Source organism: Lutjanus erythropterus, chromosome 24 (genome assembly GCF_056507025.1).
Source record: "Lutjanus erythropterus isolate fLutEry1 chromosome 24, fLutEry1.hap2, whole genome shotgun sequence".
Taxonomy (NCBI): domain Eukaryota; kingdom Metazoa; phylum Chordata; class Actinopteri; order Lutjaniformes; family Lutjanidae; genus Lutjanus; species Lutjanus erythropterus.
In genome coordinates this window covers 12,507,501-12,527,651 of record NC_139340.1, presented here as the reverse complement: position 1 = coordinate 12,527,651, position 20,151 = coordinate 12,507,501, and the positions used below count along the sequence as shown (strand labels likewise).

At 38.5% G+C, this 20,151-nt stretch overlaps 1 protein-coding gene across 1 annotated transcript in view; it reads left to right on the top strand.

Annotated features, from left to right (window-relative positions):
* LOC146304807 (gamma-aminobutyric acid receptor subunit gamma-3-like) overlaps nt 1-20,151 on the top strand; it is a 144,147-nt gene that overhangs the window by 89,360 nt on the left and 34,636 nt on the right. The window contains exons 8-9 of the mRNA XM_084713805.1: nt 2,653-2,805; nt 15,984-16,180. Coding sequence (XP_084569931.1) covers nt 2,653-2,805; nt 15,984-16,180 — 350 coding nt within the window. The remainder of the gene's footprint in view (nt 1-2,652; nt 2,806-15,983; nt 16,181-20,151) is intronic.

Sequence of the window (20,151 nt, the reverse complement as noted above, 5' to 3'; positions counted from 1 at the left end):
CTCTTCAACTTCAGCATTACTGTAGAGTTGTCCCTCACCTGTAAAATGTCTCAGAGCAGCAGCACTCGCTCCCTGTGTGACTTTAACCGAACCTGCTGGCTGCTGTTTGTATATTTTGTGGCCCTGCAGTTCACCCGCTCCCATCGCTGTGTGTGGTCAGTGTTTTAATGGCGCACAGTGGGGCTGTTTTTATCAGCCGTCTTTCCCGGAGCATCCTCCTGTAGATTTGCTAGGGAACTATTTTTTAAATTTCAAATTTAGTCATCATATCTTTTATTTAAAGGCATACTGTGCAGGGTTTTCTTAAAAAAAAAAAAAGATGTATAGACTGATATAAAAATCATACCTCTAAATCATGAATCTGACACACTGAATCACACCCACGAGAAGAAACGCTCTGCTTGTGTTTTCTCAATTTTTCATTATTTTGCTGTGTTATGATGTTCGTGGGCATCCCTTTCAAAACTGAACAGTGTGTTTACAGATCAGCAACAGATAAACCCTGCTCAGGCTACCTTTAACTGATGGACACACCTGTGCACATACATTCACATTACTCCGGTTAACGTCCAAATTATATGAATATTTACACTGAACATAAATAACCTGGTTATGCATTTGCCTGTATACATTACTCCACCGTGACATTATATTTTGTGGTTATTGCAGTGGAAAAACTACCGCTTTTGTCCACAGGTGCCTCTAAAATAAACAAAATATGAAAGTACCTTGTAGTTGCTTTAAGTTCACATACGTCACGTTGGACAAGAAAAGTATGTAAATAAGTTACATAACATTACATTACCTAACTTACTGTTAATTTAAGTAACTAATGTACTTATTCCAAACTATGATCTTTTCTTTAAATCTACCCTAGTAGTTTTTATAACTTTATTTCCAAAGTCTACTTAGATGTTGCATATTTCTTATTGCTTGGAGAGGTACCTCAGTGAGTTGGGAGCGAGGAGGTGTTGGATGTAGTATCAGCGGTGGGATTATTTAACTATGAAAGGCTGCATTGGATGTCAGTGTGAGAAACTTTTAAAAGTAGAGAGGGTGTCTGAAATTAATTAGTACAAAAAGTTCACATGTGCCTAAAAATGGCACCAAATCACAAAAAGCGAGAAACCTGGCGGGACTGTGCCGATAACGGCGACATATTCTGCACTGGTACACATTTCCGACTGTGTAAGTGATAAACACCTTGACACCGAACTCTTTAATCATTGCACCTGGCGATTAAAATGATTAATTCAGTTCTGTTCCAGAGTATGAGGTGAGCTTCAGCTGCGAGCTCAGAACAAAAGGTCTTCTCCTGTAGATGTTTTATTCAATCCGACATCCTTTTCATGGAAACACCTGACTGGCAGCAGATTATCAAACGCCATTCTTCGGTAACATTTCAAGTAATGCTCTGATTCTTTGTCAAGGTTACTGAAGAATGACTTTTGTTCACCAAATGTTGCAGCTCAGTACGCACTTGGTGCTGTCAATTAATGCTCGGCACAGCAAACATCCTACTGTAGTCAGACCATTAAAGAGGAAGAGGAGAATAAATTCTGTCACTCTCCTCGTTTTTCTTCCCTCCACACTGACAGTGCCATTGTATAGCTGCTCAAGTTGGAGAGAAGTTCCTTCTTCTGTTTTCTGGGCTCCATTAAGGCTTTTCTTCCCTCGTCGTTTCTCTTTCTGTCCTCTGCTCTCCTTAAATTTTTTTTGCCTCGCTATATATTCCAGCAATCTTTTCGGTCTCCTCCCGGCCCCGTCTTTTTCCCCTCTGTCTGTCTGCCTTCCCATTTGATCCAGATTATCTTGCTTTAAGCAATTATAGACCTAATTCCAAACCATCAGAGTAGGAACTGAACACATTTCTGATGTCTTGTAAGACCAATAATAACAACTTTGACGAATTTCAGTGAAGTTTATCGGCTCTTCACAGCACAGAAACTGTCTTAATTAAAGTTACAGAAGACCTCAGATCTTACTACTGCTTTAGACACTTCTGACAATCCCATTAGAAAACTTTACTGAAGTCTCTCTGTAACGGTTTCACTTAAACTCGACTGACAGAAAATAGATAATTTTTCTGTGCGGTGTTCCCCAAGGGTCAGTCCCCATTCCCTGGCTGTTTTGTAGGTGCTACACCTACAACATAAAACACAGACGTGTCATCTTATAAACTCCGACTATCACAGCTGCTCTTATAAAGTGCAGGATAATTTAACAATCTTGCAGTAAAATCCTGGCCTTTGTTTTGATGACCAAGTTAAGAGCATAGCATGAGGTAGCCTCCAGCTACATATCAGACCTTTTAATTACTCATGAGCCAGTGTGCTGGTTCAGATCCTCTGGGATGACGCTCTGTTGTTTATAAGCAGATAGAAATGTGTAACTTGCAAATTAGCAGGGTCACCTTGTAATATGATGCACCTAAATACAGCTATATTAAAAATTACAGAGCTTTCTTTTGCACACAGCCTGGGTTTTCAACAGGAGATCCTCAGATTTACCGCAGGGGATCCCCAAAATTATTGTTTGATGATAAGTTTTTCCCCCCCCAAATTAAAACGTGCCCTAAAGTACACATTAACATGATTGAAACGTAGCCAGTTGAAGGTTTTTATGCTCCATGTTCTCTCTCTCTCTCAACAGGCGACTACGTGTTGATGACCGTGTATTTTGACCTCAGCAGACGGATGGGCTACTTCACCATCCAGACCTACATCCCATGTATCCTGACTGTGGTCCTCTCCTGGGTCTCCTTCTGGATCAAGAGCGACGCCACGCCTGCAAGGACCGCCCTAGGTACAAAACTGCACTACTCATTTAGCTGTGGGGCATTGTGGGGAACATTACTTCATTTCAAAAGGGCTTGTATAACTTAATCCTCCTTGGGAGCAGTAATTTGTTGCAATACTTTTTTTTATATTGCTTTTCTGTTACACCCACTAAATTGGCAGATAACTCCAATGATCAGCAGTAGGGAATAGTGTTGATGTCCAATATTTTGTCATCCATTTGTTTTAATTGAAGTGGTGGGAATACTTTCACCAGATAATATAAACTCGCCGCCACTGCTCATTCAAGCTGTTGCTGTGTGAGTCTAATATGAGGAAAATGAATCGGAAGTCGGTGGCAGGATTTAAAGCCTTTTTGATAATTCCCGTTCAATCTGTGATTTAGACAGCTTCACGGCAAAAGCAATAATCTCTTTTCTGATTGCTAACTGCAATATTATAACTCAGCCTTTGTTGCTATAGTTATTCCCTGCAAAAGCAATCATCTTACAGGGATACTTGCACATCCCTCAACACTCATGTGCAGTGAAACAGAAGAAAAAGCTGTTGTGTACGTCTGTGTGTGTATGTATCATAGCAGCAATTAACAGATAAATGTGCATGTTTCATCATAACTTTAGCTAAGCTTTAAACCATCTTATGTCATATGTCCCATCAGTGCAGCACGTTTCCTTTTTATCCTTTGTTGTCATGTTAATCTGAGTTGTCTTTGCATGAGTTGACCATTATTTTGAATTATTTTCCTCCCCATTGCATGCCCACCATTAGCTCATGTGCTGTCCTGTGGATGATGATGTTGTGCTGATGGTCCCTATTTAAGGTGGAATTAAAGGTAAGTGTCTGATAAGTTCATGTCAATGATGATATACTGTAAAACGTGAATATGTACAGTGTTTATTCAATTTGCCAGTGAAAATATATTACCTGAGGCAGAGGTTATATCATTACAGGAAAACAAATTTGTCTGAATTGCTGGAACAAGACGATACAGAATAGATATGACAGACAAAAAAGGATGAAAACTTTATGCTGAAAGGTCAAACCGTTAAGTTACACAGGACTTTAGGTTGTTGGGGAATTAAAATTCTAAGATGAATGCCAAAAAAGCTGCAGAGTGGGTTTCACTTGCATTCAAAACAATGTTTTGTGGCCCCACCTCAATCAGGAAAAGGCTGTTCCAAAACAACACCAGTAAAACATGGACTTAAATCACATTCTTCAACAATGAAGTGACACGTTTATCTCCTACCTTGGTTCATCGTCGCCGTTTGTCCCATTCTGGGCGACCGTAAAAACACGTCGGTGCAGGATGGCAGTTCCATGAAAGAGGACCCGCGCCCCTGTAGAGATAAACAGCTCATTTAAGTTAAACAAAAACACAACTTTTCTTATTTTCAGGTGATTATACACTTCCTGTAAATTTTGCAGATCAATGTAGAACTACCAGTTTGGGGTTTGCCGATTTACCCTCCCCTGTAACCACTTGGTTGTGACACAAGGCTGTAAATTGGAGTTCAAATTTAAACCTCCCCCAGGTTTCACAGACAGACCGAAGCACACATTCATACTTTTAATCCAGGTAGCCCTCTAACACTAATCCTCGTACTGTTAACTCTACTTGAGCAGTTAGGGTTCTGGATATTTCTCCCTGGCGCTTTGTTAATACTTGATGAAGGACTTAAGTCTCTAACTTAGGAATGCGTGATAATATTGGCACATCATTGGTATCTGCAGACAAAGGCGGCTTTAAACTTAAATATCCTATTAGCTTGATATGGATATTGCTGATGACAGGATGATAAAATGACGCTTTAGTTGTGCTCATGTGATGCATGTATGTAAGTGTTTTTTGTTTTGTTTTTTTTAAATGTCCCCCAAGTTGCTGTTTGTAATGATCATTCCTTCATCGCCACAAATTTAATTGCTCATTTTAAGAGCCATCATCCCAATCATTACGATCAATTAGATGAGAAAAGGTCTGCATGTGACAGCAGGCTGTCATAAAAGTAGATATAATGAAATGTTAATTCCACAGCAGGAGAGACTTGATGTTCTCTGCGTAGATGGACATATATCAGTATAGTCATCTGCAATCAGCCAAAATGAGTTGGGAAATATCAGCATATCAAATATCCGCAGAAATCCAATAACCTGCATCCCTACTCGAACTAATTAACCTTCACCACTGAAATTTCCTCACTTGACCCAAGTTCTCCGACTTCTCCAACCTCCAGCCACCTTCACCCGCGATGTCACTTGCATCGCGGCTGCACACACACACACACACACACACACCTCTGAGGTACTTTAATTCCACTCAGTCCCTCCCACCCTTCATCAGCCTGCCAGTCAGCCAATATCACAGAAGGTCATCTGGAACGTCTCTGTAGTAATAAAGAAGTTATATTGGAGTTCCATCTGTCCCTATTTGTTATCAAGACAAAAGAAAAAACTTTCACTGATAGTTGAACAATAAAGTCGTCTCATGTTGTTTCAAATTCAATAATAAGCTGGCGTTATTACTCAAGCACGCGCCGGACCAAATGGAGTCTTTCCTCTGGTGCTGTTAATGAAAGCTGATCACAATAATAAAAGACGGAGTTGAGCGTGCATTCTGCTCAGCTTACTTTTTGCTGTTAGGTTGATGAAAGTTGACACTGTGACAGTTGAACATCAAAACAGTGTGAAGCAGATGAGATCAAGAGAGACAAGAACACAAAGGTTTATTTTCAGACTGCGTTAAGAAATGTGTTTGTTGAAGCTGCAGATATGTGCAGAAACACCACTGCTTTGTTGCTCTTTAGCAAAGGCTGATTAATTAGTTTTTATCTACCAGCAGTCTCAAACATAGTAGATTAAAGGGATAGTTTGGATTATTTGAAGTGGGGGTGTATGCATTATTTATCCAAAGTCAGTGTATGATAGTAGATGGTGATGGACACACCATCAAAGCAGCCTTTTCCGATGGAAACTCCATGGTTGAAATCATTCATTTTGCTGAACATGGGAGTTGCTGGTCTGCCACTGCTTCAATCTGTTGGTTTGTTTGTGTCCCTGTGTGACTTCTGTGAGTCTGAACTACCCTTTTAAAACAACACAGGCTAGAGCAGAGTGCAGGATTCCACCAGGTAACCCAAAAATAATATTTTAATGTTACCCCTTTTTAGTTAAAAGTAAAGTGGCAAATATATTCACACTTTTTTCAGGTGGACATTTGATAAGTGGCTAAAATGTTCAGAAGTACATAACAGTATATTAGTTAGCTTCGTACACTGGTACTCCTGCTGCTTCTCCAAACTGGGGGCGTGCCAGCTGCCATCTACTAATAGACTGCCTATGGATAAGTACCTCAAATAATCAGAAGTATCCCTTTAACATGTATGGAAGAGGGTTTACTTCATATTCATTTGGCTCGACTGTACCAGCTTTTTTTTCACCAGTGTAGGAAAATTTTTAAATCATTACATCATAGTTATAGCTGCTGCTGTTTTTTCCAGCTTTCACCTTCCTACTGCGGCTGTTATTTAATTTGTTCCACACTGCACACAATGCGTGTGCCCGTCTTTCTCTCTATCACACTATCAACCTGTCTGTCGGCCTGGCGCAGACACCAACCAAAGGCAGTCAAGGCTTTACAGTACGTGGGTGGTGGTGTGATACATTACCAAAGGCAGTGAGAGGCTTGTGATCTCCCTCAGACAACAGGTAGCGCGAAGAAGCCAGCTGTCCCTGTCCTGATAAACATCCACATTCAGCTCAATAATAGAAAGTCGTTTAGCCTTTCTTCTCCAGTACATCGCCCCCCATTTTCAGGTCGGTCTGAAAGTTGATCCCAGGGCTGAAAGGGGAGAGGAGAGATAAGAGGATGAAAAACCGGGCGCAAGCGAGGGACAAAACAAGAGTGTAAAGCAAAGTGAAGGCCTCTGGCATGCAGCGGCAGGGAGAAATGTCAGAAGGAGGTAGGAGGATCAGTCAGATCGCCGGGAGGTGGAAGTCCAGGAAAAAGCCAGGTGATGCCGCTGCCCCCACCCCACCCCTCAAGACAGTGTGGCTTGACAAGCTGCTAACATGTTCCAGGTGGTATTTCCAAAGAACTGTCACTCATCTGCTACTCCTGCAGCGGGATGACGTTTGGATAGCAGCAGGCTTGAATTAAGAGTAGCTGAGCTCAGGTTGATTCCCATTAGACCTCAATCTCTGCAGCTCTGATGGATCCTGACAGAGATACGGGGGGGTTGCCGATAGGAATTAAACCCACCCAAAGGCTCAAGCTGGAAATGTAAAGCTCGAAAGGGTGAAAGAGAAAAGTTCTACTCAATAGAACATTACAAAGTTGCTGGATATCGGCAGAATGTGAAATGCTGTGATACTCGCTGATCCAGTTGAGCATGCCAGTGGTCAGTCTGTGACATTTGTGGCGAGTCTGTAGGCCATGCAAGAACCGGGATGTTTTCAGCTCCCAGGAATTGTGTACAGATCCCTGCAACATATGGGGCCGTCATTATCATGCTGCAACAGGAAGTGATGGTGGCGGATGAAGGGCATGTCAGTGGACATGAAGATCTTGCCACAGTATCTCTGTGCATTCAAATTACCATCAAAATGCCATTCGCAGTCCGTAGCTTATGGCTGCCCATACCACAACCCCGCCGCCACTGTGGGGCACTGATGTTAGCAAACTGCTCACCCACATGAATCAATGCCATACATGCTGTCCACCATCTGCCTGGTGCAGTGACAAATTGGGAGTCATCCATGAAAAGAAAACTTCTCTGAAGTCCCAGATGCCATTCAAGGTCAGAATTTGACAACTTTGACACAATTTGTCATGTCAAGACCCCGGTGAGGATGATGAGCATGCTGACGAGCCTCCCTGAGACAGTTTCTCACAGTTTGTGAAGAAATCCTTTGAATGTGCAAACCAACATCAGCATCAGCTGTCCACGTGGCTGGTTTCAAATGATCCTGCAGGTGAAGAAGCTGGATGTGGATGTCCTGGCCTGGTGTGATTACACATGGTCTTTAATTGTGAGGCTGGTTGGATGTACTGCCAAATTCACAGAGGCAACGTTGGAGACGGTTTATGGCATTGAAATGAACATTCAAGTCAAAGGCAACCACTCTGGTGGACATTCAGAAAGTCAGCATGCCAACTGTACAATCCATCATCCCCTTGATCCCCCTTAACTATGGTTAAAGTTCAGTTAAATTTAGCCATAAAAATGAATTGATTAGGGTAAGAAAAAGATGATGGTTTGGGTTAAAATAACTATTTGTTTAGGGTTAGAGTTAACCAAAATTGTGGCCATGGTTAAAATACACTTATATTGACTGTTAGAAGGAAATGGGATTCATCCAACCACCACAACCTATGGCCTTTGCAGATTAAACGTGACACTGCTCCATCCTTACTTCCAGCTGACAATAATTTTGACAGCACTGGGCAATTTTGACAGTCAAAGATCCACAGTTTTCACTGGATCTATTTTAAAACAAAGAGATTGCTTCAGTACCCAAACAACATGCTGTTTGCTTAGTATTTATTCATCTCAAATATTGGGTCCTGGCTTGCAGCGAGCACTAACAACAGAAGAGGCTTATTTCTCGTGATATGGGTGTTGTTGGGGGGGAAAAGGGGTAATATTTAAACACCCGAGGTTTCCCTTTGAGAGCCGTCATTCATACAGACTCTTGTCAATGGTGATATGTCAGCTTGGGTGTAACAGCTGACAACACTCCTCATGGGAACTCTACCAAGAAGGCAGTGAGTTAAAGATAGGCGCTAGTACAGAGACATCAGTCCCTCAAACTGTGCTGTGAGAAGATGAGGGAATCTAAATCGGAACAAGCTCGCTATATGAATGGCTAGGTTTTTCACCTTGAGTAGTTTCTTTCTGACACCTGATAGCTTTGGGGTTTTTTTCAGTCCATAACCGAAGATATTCAGTTGAATATGTTGATTGACAGCATTTTCTGCCATTTTTGCCTGAAAATAACTTTAACAATTAATCAAAATAGTTCTTTCTCACCACTTGCCCAATCAAGGAAGTTAGTTGCTAAATTTACTAACCTATCGTGGCATTTTACTGGCCCAGGGCCAGTGGCTAATCCTGATTGTTGAGGCATGGTAGCTGCCATGTTTATTGGCCTCTACTGGTCTGCCATGACCCAGCATGTTGCCAGGTTTGTGCACATTGGACACAAGTCCCCAAATTTGCAACTCAACCTTAGAGCAGACAAAGCCTTGGGGATCCCCTTTGATCTCTGGTGCCCCCTTAGGGAGTAACCAGTGAGTTAACACAAAATCAAAATGGCATTTTGCCATTAAAGGGATATTTCACCCAAAAATGAAAATTCAGTCATTATCTACTCACCCTAATGCTGATTGAGGGTCGGGTGTATTTTGTTTGTCTGCGAAACACTGCTGAAGTTTAACAGGAAAACAGTGTTGCAGAATCTAACAAACAGTGGAAGTGAATGGTGACCAGTTTTCAAACATAAAAAAGAACTGGTTAAAAACAAATGCCTCCATACTGCTATAATCCACGTCTCCTAAAGTCATGCCATTTGCACACCATCACAACACACACACCCAGTTCACACACACCATTTTTGGGTGAACTATCCCTTTAATGTTGCCTCATATACCATGTTCTATAGATGTCAAACAGTCAGTCAGAAAATGCATGGCTGAGTAAATGAATTAGAGAGGAGAGCAGACTGGCTGAAGGCTGTTTAAGTACCAAGTGTCTCCTTGGTCAGAGAGGACTTCCTGTAGATTACGTGGACGGGAGACGCGGCTATAAATCAAGACCTCGACATTGTGCGTAAATCACCTTTAATCAGATTAGATTGAAGTTGCTTTATGTAGCACTTTAACCTCAATCACTACCACATTAATTCGAAAACATCAGCATAATTACCATAAACAAACAAGCTCTCGCAGAGGAGACTGTCGGCTCACATGTACGCTGCATTTTACTTCGTGTTGATGTGGTGGAAAATGTGCCGGGGTGCTCCGCAGCTCCAAACATGAACGCCTTCAAATAATACGCACTTTTATTCCACTTCAGCTGCTCGACTCGCTGTATAATTTCAACTTCACATTAGCCTACTTTGTCAGAACGTATATTCACTGTTATTTTGGGGCTGCTGTGATGTCTTATCTTTCTTCTGGCTTTTCAAAGTAAAAACACAGATACAAACAGACAGTAGTAACATTCTGTTTATGACAGTGAGCAAAGCTAAAATTTATAATCCTTTATGTAGCACACATCTCCACAGATATATTTTGAGTTTAAAAAGGCATTTTGTGCGTCAGGGTCAAGAGGGATGAAGGAGCAAATTGGGTCATTCATAACGTTGTGGAGAATTGTACGTTCTATTATACGTTAACATTACAGATTTGGCAACTTTTTTCCCACCAATAATATTTTTTTTTCCTCCCATTTAGTCTCTTTTCAAGCATCTATTTTTCTTCTTCCCCATGTCCCCTTAGGGCCTCCATAAAAAACAGTATATGTAGGAAAAAAAATACATCACCAGTCTTAATCACATTTGCAAAAACTGATCGCCTGTTTGTCCAGCTGCAGCAAACACTTGTCAGACCTGTAGGAAACGCTGGATAAATCAGACTTGTGTCACAAACAGAAAGTTACTGCAGCTTTAAAATCGGCAAACCTAAAATTCAATGTCCTAGCTTATCAGGCGAGACAGAAAAAACACACGTCTTAGAACAGATTAAGTCTGTAATAAAATCCATGCACATTTTGTGACCTGGCCACTGATCCTTGACTGGTACTCCTCGGTACTATTTATAGAAGCTCCATGTGCACAAACCGGTCCGTTCCACCTGGTTTACCCCTGGATACGTAACAAAAGTCAACGTCTGATACTTATACTACATACTGTTGCAACTCCCCATCATCACCAGACAAGCATGATCCTGTGTAAATCATATTTTGTAAATTTACTTGCACGTAAAAAACAAAAAGAAGCGCTCTCATTTTGCAGTGATCACACTGTCAGCATTATTTAGCACTGTGAGGATGTCCTGAGCATATTTGCTTTGCACGGGCATATGTACTGGAGCTTTTCTCACTTGTATGTGATGTCTTGTTTGCTGTGGATGTGAGACTTTGTGTTGCTGAGATTGCCTGCACAGACAGGAATCACCCGGTTGCTATGGCATCATGTAGCGACAATTCCCAGAGAATGAATTAAACTGTACAAGGAAAACTCATGACCTTGATTTGAAATAGCAGCCCAAACTGTGAGCAGCCGGTGGGTAGCTTGTGATAAAAAAAACAAAGGAAAAAACAGTGGTGTCAGTGTTCTTGCTGCTTTATAGAGATCACACAGTTTACAGTACACGGGGATTTGAACAGATAGTGAGGTTTAAGGTATTAGAAGCAGAGAGTTGTTCATTTACCTAGTTTGGCGCTTAAATCTAATGAGCGGGGGGGGAAAGAGAAAGTCTAGACGAGCACTAGACCAGAGGAGGTAGCTTGAAATAGATGGGAGCAACTCGTCTCTATGGAAACCACAGGCGAAAACAGTGGCACACTCTGCCATGAAAGACATGTGGGAGACGAGGATGAAAGAGACGGAGAAGAGAGAGGGAGAGAGAAAGGGACGGAGAGGGAGAGGAGGGGTGAGACGCGGCACGAAGAGAAAGACGAAGAGAGGATGAGAGGCGAAAGACGGCGAGCTTACGAGAATGATGTGTGTGTCACAGCGGTAGATATCGATGCCCCCAGTGGGCATTAATGTCACTGGGTTCATCTCTCTTTGAAAGAATTGATTTCATTTCACCAAGCGAACACAATATTCTCCTTTTAAGACACCATGGGGAGTAATTTCTCAAAGAATGGCACTGATGACACAATGAGACGCAATTAAAAGTTATCTCCAATTAGAATAGTTATTTACCAGTGTGACAGGTAATTATTGATACAGATAACAGCCACTTTTTTAACAACTATTTTAGAAAAGGTTAGTTAAATGGCAAAATGACTAACTCACCAGTCACAGGAATCATGTACAAGTAGCTGACAGGTGATTGGCAGTACTCTCTCGACCTGGTTATTACACATTTCCATTTTAATGTCAGTTTTCACTGTAGCAGACAAGCTAATTTGCATCGGAACAGCTTCATTTCCATCATTCATCACTGTCATTAAAAGCCAAGTGGACTAATGAGAGCTTTACCTCTGCAGAGGTTGACTAATGACCACAGTCTGCACATAGGTCAGGACGTAACTGTCAGCATCACCTGAGAAGTCCAAAACAAATCTTAGGGAACTAGAAGAGCGCACTCAGTAGAGTACAGATCCCCGCCAGGCAACAAATGATGAAGCACCTACTGCAGTGCCACCGAGACTGCCAGATGAAACCAGCAGAGATTTGTAAAGTTATGCCAACATTATCATGCACTAGAGCCATCATTGTCCCCCTCTCCCGTCCTCTCGGGGGTGCTTTTCATTCGGCAAATTGGTCTCCTCGTCTCCTCCACTCGCTTCCTTTCCTCGCGTCTTAGCTCCACCCAGCGAGGAAATAAAAGAGGGATGCAAGAAAAAGACGCAAGGACGTAGGAGACGAAACTCAGAAATGAAAAATCCTCGTTCCACAGCATCAGTCCGAAGCGACATCAGTTACTGATGTGTTGCACAGCTGTATTAGCTGTCAAAGGGACATAAACAATTTCTAAAAACTCAGTAGTCTTTAATTTTATAATTTGTTTTAAATATGTGGATCATTTTAACTTTCTTTTAAATCATCTAATATATACATGTTGTTGTTGTCTGACGATCACTCAGAAAAAAAAAGTTAGTCACCTTTATATCCTAAAGTGCCAGACACTTCATGCAGACTGATGGTGCATAATATTGTGGTTCATCATGTAACTGAGAATAAACTGCGTAATTAAAATGATTTAATTGTGTTCAGGATGACGTGGAGTGCGTCATTCATACGGCACGCCCCTTAATTGATAAAAGACTTCCACGTAGGATACACCGGTGTATCCTCGCTCTGAGCTCCTCCAGAAGCCTCCTCTCTCCTCGTCTCCTCCAGGTGCATTTAAGCAACTGGAAAATCCTTCATCATGACGGAGGGGAAGCGACTTCCTGGTCGACGGAGAGAGGAGACGAGGAGACGAGGAGGCAAAATTAAACGTAATGAAAATCCCCCAGAGTCTCAGCTGGGAGATGTGCGCAAGCGGCGAATTCACTATTTTACGCACGCTGCGTAACGTCCAGTGGACAAAACAAACTCACAACAGTATCAAGAAATTACATGTTTTCAGTCTTATTTCCATTTTTAAACGGATAAATACAACCGTTCACCTTCAGAATTCAGTTTTCTCTCTTTTATCGAACTAATACAAACTTAATTGGCTCGTTAACGCCTCGGAAAACACACTTCATTTAAACTCGACAGAAACACATGCAAAACTCACCAAAACCGTCTTTATTAGTCTGTCCGCTCTTCCAGCAGTCACCAACTCTGGTTTGGTCAAAATAAATCCTCACTTTACCGCGTGGAGAGAGTTTAAAGAGCCTGACTCTGCACGCTGTTTCCCTCTCACTCGTCACACAGCCGAGCGCACCTGTGGTCAGCTGATGAGGGCGCGGTGCAGAGCAGAGGCTGTCACTCTGCAGACATTAGCTAAATAAAACGATGTGTGCAGGGTTAGGAGGGTTACTTTATAAATGTAATCCAGTACAATTACAAGTTACCTGTTAAAAAATGTAATCAGTAACTTTTACTTCAATACCAAACTTGCAAATGAAGATGAGAGTAGAAAAGATGTGTCATCTGCTCAGTGTATTTTTTGAGAAACATACAAAGATAAATAATAATAAAAATAATAATAATAATAATAATAATAATAGTAACAATCATTATTATTGTTATAGTTATTATTAGATGTAAAAAATCACCACCTGAAAGAGGTGTGTCAGGTATTAACATGCCTCAAAGTTACCTACATGTAATTTGCCAGCCCTGGTGTCTGCATCGCCTGTGACATGAAATGCACTTTTATTACAGGTGTGCCAAACATGGTCATCTGCCGAAACTGATTTTCTTTGCACACAGAAGCAGTTAGCCTTAATGGCGTTGTGCCGACAGCCCTTTCTGGCAGGAATCTTGCTATTATCACTAAAAATATGATTTGTTTCCCCCCTCTAAACCCAAGAAGGGCTTTTAAAGTGTTTAGAAAGAGTTTGGATGGTTATAATTTACAGCACAGAGCAGGTAAAATAATACAGATGATAAGCAAGAATATAAGACCAAACACATAAACAACAGGACATGACGTTATGTTTATTGCACGTTATGACTGTTTGATCCAGATAAATGCAGCTGTTATGATATTAGATGTATATAAACTGGGTGATTCAGTTTTTGGTGGACTAACGTTATCACTTTTTAAGTCAGCATCAGCACCTACAGTCCCAAAATGTTTTCCAGTAGTAGTTATACAGTACAGTAGTAGCAGGAGTAGCAGTATTGACAGGTGATTTGTTGTGGTGTTGCAATGCGTGCGCAGTGTACACGTGTCTGCTGCATTGTAGTATATCTCGTTTTTATTTACATAGGTTATTATATTTTCTGATTGAGTTTAGTTTCCAATATTTTACCAAAACAGATTATTGACATGGAATTTTAAAAAGTCCTTTCTGAGTATAAACTGTTGTATTAAATCAAATATTTTTCAATTTTTCCATTATTACATCAGTATGATTTTTATGAAGTTGTTTAGATTGTTTAAATGAAAAAAATACATTGATAATTAGCTAAATTCAGTCAAAATTCAGTCTGTTTGGAGGAGGCTCATATTAGTACCTAAAGAAACTAAGTAATATAAGGGATGATGTGTAGTGAGTGTGTTATTATGGCAAAATAAACTCTGACAGAGTGATACAGGATGATTCATCCTGAAGAGGTTTATCTTGCTAAAATGACCTGCTCACTATACATCATGCCAATTATTATTTGACTACTTGCTTTAAAAAAATTATTTGACAAAAAATATTATTTTAATTAATTTAATCTTTTGATCAGAACTGCAGCCATAGCAACATTCTGTTATTCATAGCAATGGTTTATTATAGTTAGAAACGATCTGGTATTCATAGCAATGGTCTTCTTTTCAGAAATAACAGGGTCGTGTCGACACGGGAACCCCAGACGTGCAGAATATGTTGCGAGAGTGACCACTTTAACCCAATCCATAATCTTACCCTCACCCCAACCAAGTGGTTTCTATCCCCAAATCTGCCCAGATCCTAAAAAATATAATTAGTCTGTAATTAGAAGTGATGAGAAACAACACATAAAAATCTCACAGGAAGTTCCCAAATAACAGGCCTCAGCTTGCCGTAATTAACCACTCAGAATCGAGTGTTTAGCCGTGTAATAAATTCCATCGCTTATTTCTGGCTGGAATTATTAAAGGGTGCATCTGTGCATCGATCTCATCTGGGTCGCGTGTTCAAGACACGAGCAACTTCAGTAAGATTGGTGTCCGTTTGTGTTTGTTGAAGGTGATGTCAGCTGCAAACCAGTAATACCAAGGTTACTGTAAAAATGTCAAACGTCTTAATTTCTATCCACGTAGTGTCTGGAAAGTTTCCACTGAGGCTGAGACAGTAGAACTTCATTGAATTCATTACCATCACAGATATACGGGTGTGCAGGGCCGGCTTTTTACCACATACTTTCTGAATTATGGCTGCACTGCTTGAGCCACTTCAGAGAGGAGTCATGTTTGAGTCATGAGGAGGTGTCAGGCTTCGCCTCATAAGTCTGATGCGGCTCCAATGTATAATAGAGGTTCTTAACCCTCAAATCGATTTCTGACACATAATCTTATCGTGTTTTAGATTGAGGGGAAAAGAGTTATAAAGGCAATTTCAATTATTCAGTCATTTTAACTATTCTGCTTCGCCACAGTCAAAACAAATCCCCGCTGCAGCTGTTTAATACACTGATGCAAGAATGGGGACGTCTACCCAGAATACCCCATATGCATTATTAATGGTGATTAATAAACCTCTGCCCACATGTTATATAATCACTGACTTCCACATGGGTCACCCCAGTGCTGACCACGTATTCATCATGCAGTCACTGTGAATTCTTCCTCCTGCATTCCTCACACATGCATCATCTTCCCAGGTATCACCACAGTACTGACGATGACCACCCTGAGCACAGTGGCCAGGAACTCGCTGCCCAGAGTGTCGTACGTGACGGCCATGGACCTTTTTGTCACCGTCTGCTTCCTGTTTGTCTTCGCCGCCATGATCGAGTACGCCATGCTCAACTACTACTCCTACAGCGTGCGCAGACCCCCTCCCAAGACGAGGAGAATGGTAAGCCTGTGATAAACCTGTGAGTAATAAGCAGGTGCTGTATATGAGCTCTTATTTATGTTAACATCTACCTCCACTGCAGCTTTGAGCACAGCTGCATAAAACAGCCTGTAGAGCATGCATTTTTCATCAGTATGATGCACATAACAGTCTCAGTAGTGTATCAACATAAATTACTGATCGGACCTCTGTTTGGAGTGACTGTTAACACTGAATGTGGAAAGTCAATCAAACAAACACAAAGAAAGTCAAAACAACCTGTAAAAAGAGCAACAAAATAACCACAAAGACTCAAAACATCCTGATTTCTCCCTGAGACTCAAAACAACTGTGTATTTTAGCTTTATTCCACAAGCAGATACACTTAATGGGCATATTTTCTGGCAGACTGAGTGTTTTCATCACCCTGACGCGTGATCATTGATAGTTCAATTAGCAATTTAGTTGTCTAGTGATGTGCTTTTCTAATGCAGGACAAGACTGTTAAGCAGAGGTTGAGGGTTCTGTGAATATAGCTTATGAGATTCTTCTTTACATTTATATCTTAAATGATCATTTTAACTTTGAAGAATAAGTTAATTTAGTTGTTTGTTTTTTTTAATTAATGACATGCTGAGATATAGGCCTACTGTATATATTTTTTAAAGGGGCAGTTCACTGCAAAACCAAAATATTTTTTCCTCTTGCCTATAGCATTATTTTTCCATCTGTACATTTTTGTTTTGAGTTGCAAAGGTTTGGGGATGTTGGGTGTTTGAGCACCACAGTTATATTATTTGATTCAATAGCTCGGGGTGTAAGAGGATGGTTTGAGAGTTTAAGGTTGTGGGTTTGATCCCTTTGAGGCTCAGTGACTTTTGAAGGCCAGACTCCAATGAAAAAAGTAAAAAAAAAAAAAAAAGGAGCGCGCCCCGTACAGGCTGCTCTGGTTCACTGTGTATGTTCTGATGATTGCCCTCAGTGTAAGTGTAACACTTGCCTGACTGATAATCAACCAATTAACAACAAGATTGTTCAAGATTACACGTTTAATCCAGCAAAGTTTTTAAATGTATTTTTATTTATTACACACACACATATATATATGTATATGTATATATACATATATATGTGTGTATATATATGTACACACACATACATATATACACATATACATATATACACACACATATATATGCACATGTACATACATATATACACATATACATACATATATGTATATATGTGTGTATATATGTATATATGTGTATATATGTGTGTACATATACACATACATATATACACACATATATACACACATACACACACAACATATACATATATATACACAACATATACGTATGCACACATATATATGTGTATATATGTACACACATACATATATACACACACATATACACACATGTATATATATGTACGTATATATGTATAAGATTACATGTTTAATCCAGCAAAGTTTTTAAATGTTTTTGTATTTATTACACACACACATATATATGTATACATACATATATACACACATACATATATACACACAGATATTCACATATACATATATATGTATATATGTGTGTACATATACACACATATATATACACACATATGTATATATGTGTGTATGTATGTATATATATGTATAAGATTACACGTTTAATCCAGCAAAGTTTTTAAATCTATTTTTATTTATTACACACACACATATATATATACACATATGTATATATGTGTGTATATATACACTGGCACATATATAAACAACATATACATATATACACACACATATGTGTGTGTGTTTGTGTGTATGTATGTGTATATATACACACATATATACACATATATACACACATATATATATACATATATGTATATATGTGTATACATATGCACATACATATATACACGCATGCATATATATATACACAACATATATGTATACACACATGTATGTGTATATATGTACACATACATACATATATACATATATACACACACAAACATATAAACACAACATATACATATATACACACACACATATACATGTATATATGTACGTATATATATATAAGATTACACGTTTAATCCAGTTTTTAAATGTATTTTTATTTATTACACACATATACATATATATACACACATATATATGCATATATACATACATATATGAATGTATGTGTGTGTATATATGTATATGTGTATATATGTGTGTACATATACACATACGTATATATACACACATATGTACACACATACACATATATATATGTATATATATACACACATATATATATGTGTGTGTGTCTGTATATATACACACACACATAAACAACATATACATACACATATATACATACATATATGTATATGTGTGTGTGTATATGTGTATATATACACACATACATATGTAGGCACACATATACACACGTATATATATATATATATATGTACGTATATATGTATATATATGTATCAGATTACACGTTTAATCCAGCAAAGTTTTTAAATGTATTTTTATTTATTACAAATACATATATATACACATATATGTAAACACATACACATATATATGTGTATATATATACACTCACACATATATATACACAACATATACATATATACACAACATATATGTGTGTTTCTGTATGTCTGTGTATATATACATATATGTATATATGTGTGCATATATGTATATATGTGTATATATGTGTGCATGTGTGTATATATGTGTGTGTATACATATACACATACATATATACACATATACATATATACACACATAGATATTCACATATACATATATATGTGTGTATATATACACACACACATATACACATACATATATACACACAAACATAAATAGGCACACATATACACACGTGTATATATATATATGTGTACGTATATATGTATAAGATTACACGTTTAATCCAGCAAAGTTTTTAAATGTATTTTTATTTATTACACATATATATATATACATACATATATACACACATACATATATACACATAGATATTCACATATACATATATGTGTGTATGTATATATACACACATATATGTACACACAAATATATATGCACGTCTGTATATGTGTATATATATGTGTGTACATATACACACATATATATACACATATATGTACACACATACACTTATATATGTATATATACACATATATGTATATATGTGTGTGTACATATGCACACATGTACATGTATATACACACACAGATTTACACAACATATACATATATATGCACAACATATATACATATATACACACACATATATGTATATGTGTGTGTGTATGTATATATATGTGTGTGTATATATATAGACACACATATATACACATACATATATACACAAACATATATACACAACATATATGTATACACACATATGTGTATATATGTACACACATACACACACACATATATATACACACATATACACACGTATTTATGTACATATATGTATAAGATTACATGTTAAATCCAGCAAACTTTTTAAATGTATTTTCATTTATTACACACATATACATATATATACATACATACATACATACACACATACATATATACATACAGATATTCACATATACATATATGTGTGTGTATATATGTATATGTTGTGTATATATGTGTGTACATATACACATACATATATACATATATGTAGACACATACATATGTATATATGTGTGTATATGTGTGTGTATATATGTACACACATATATATATATATATATATATATACACATATACATACATATATGTGTATATATACACATACATATATAGGCACACATATACACACATGTATATATATATGTACGTATATTTATGTATAAGATTACATGTTTAATCCAGCAGTTTTTAAATGTATTTTTATTACACACACACACACATATATATGTACACACATACATATATACACACACATATGCATGCACATATATACACATATACAT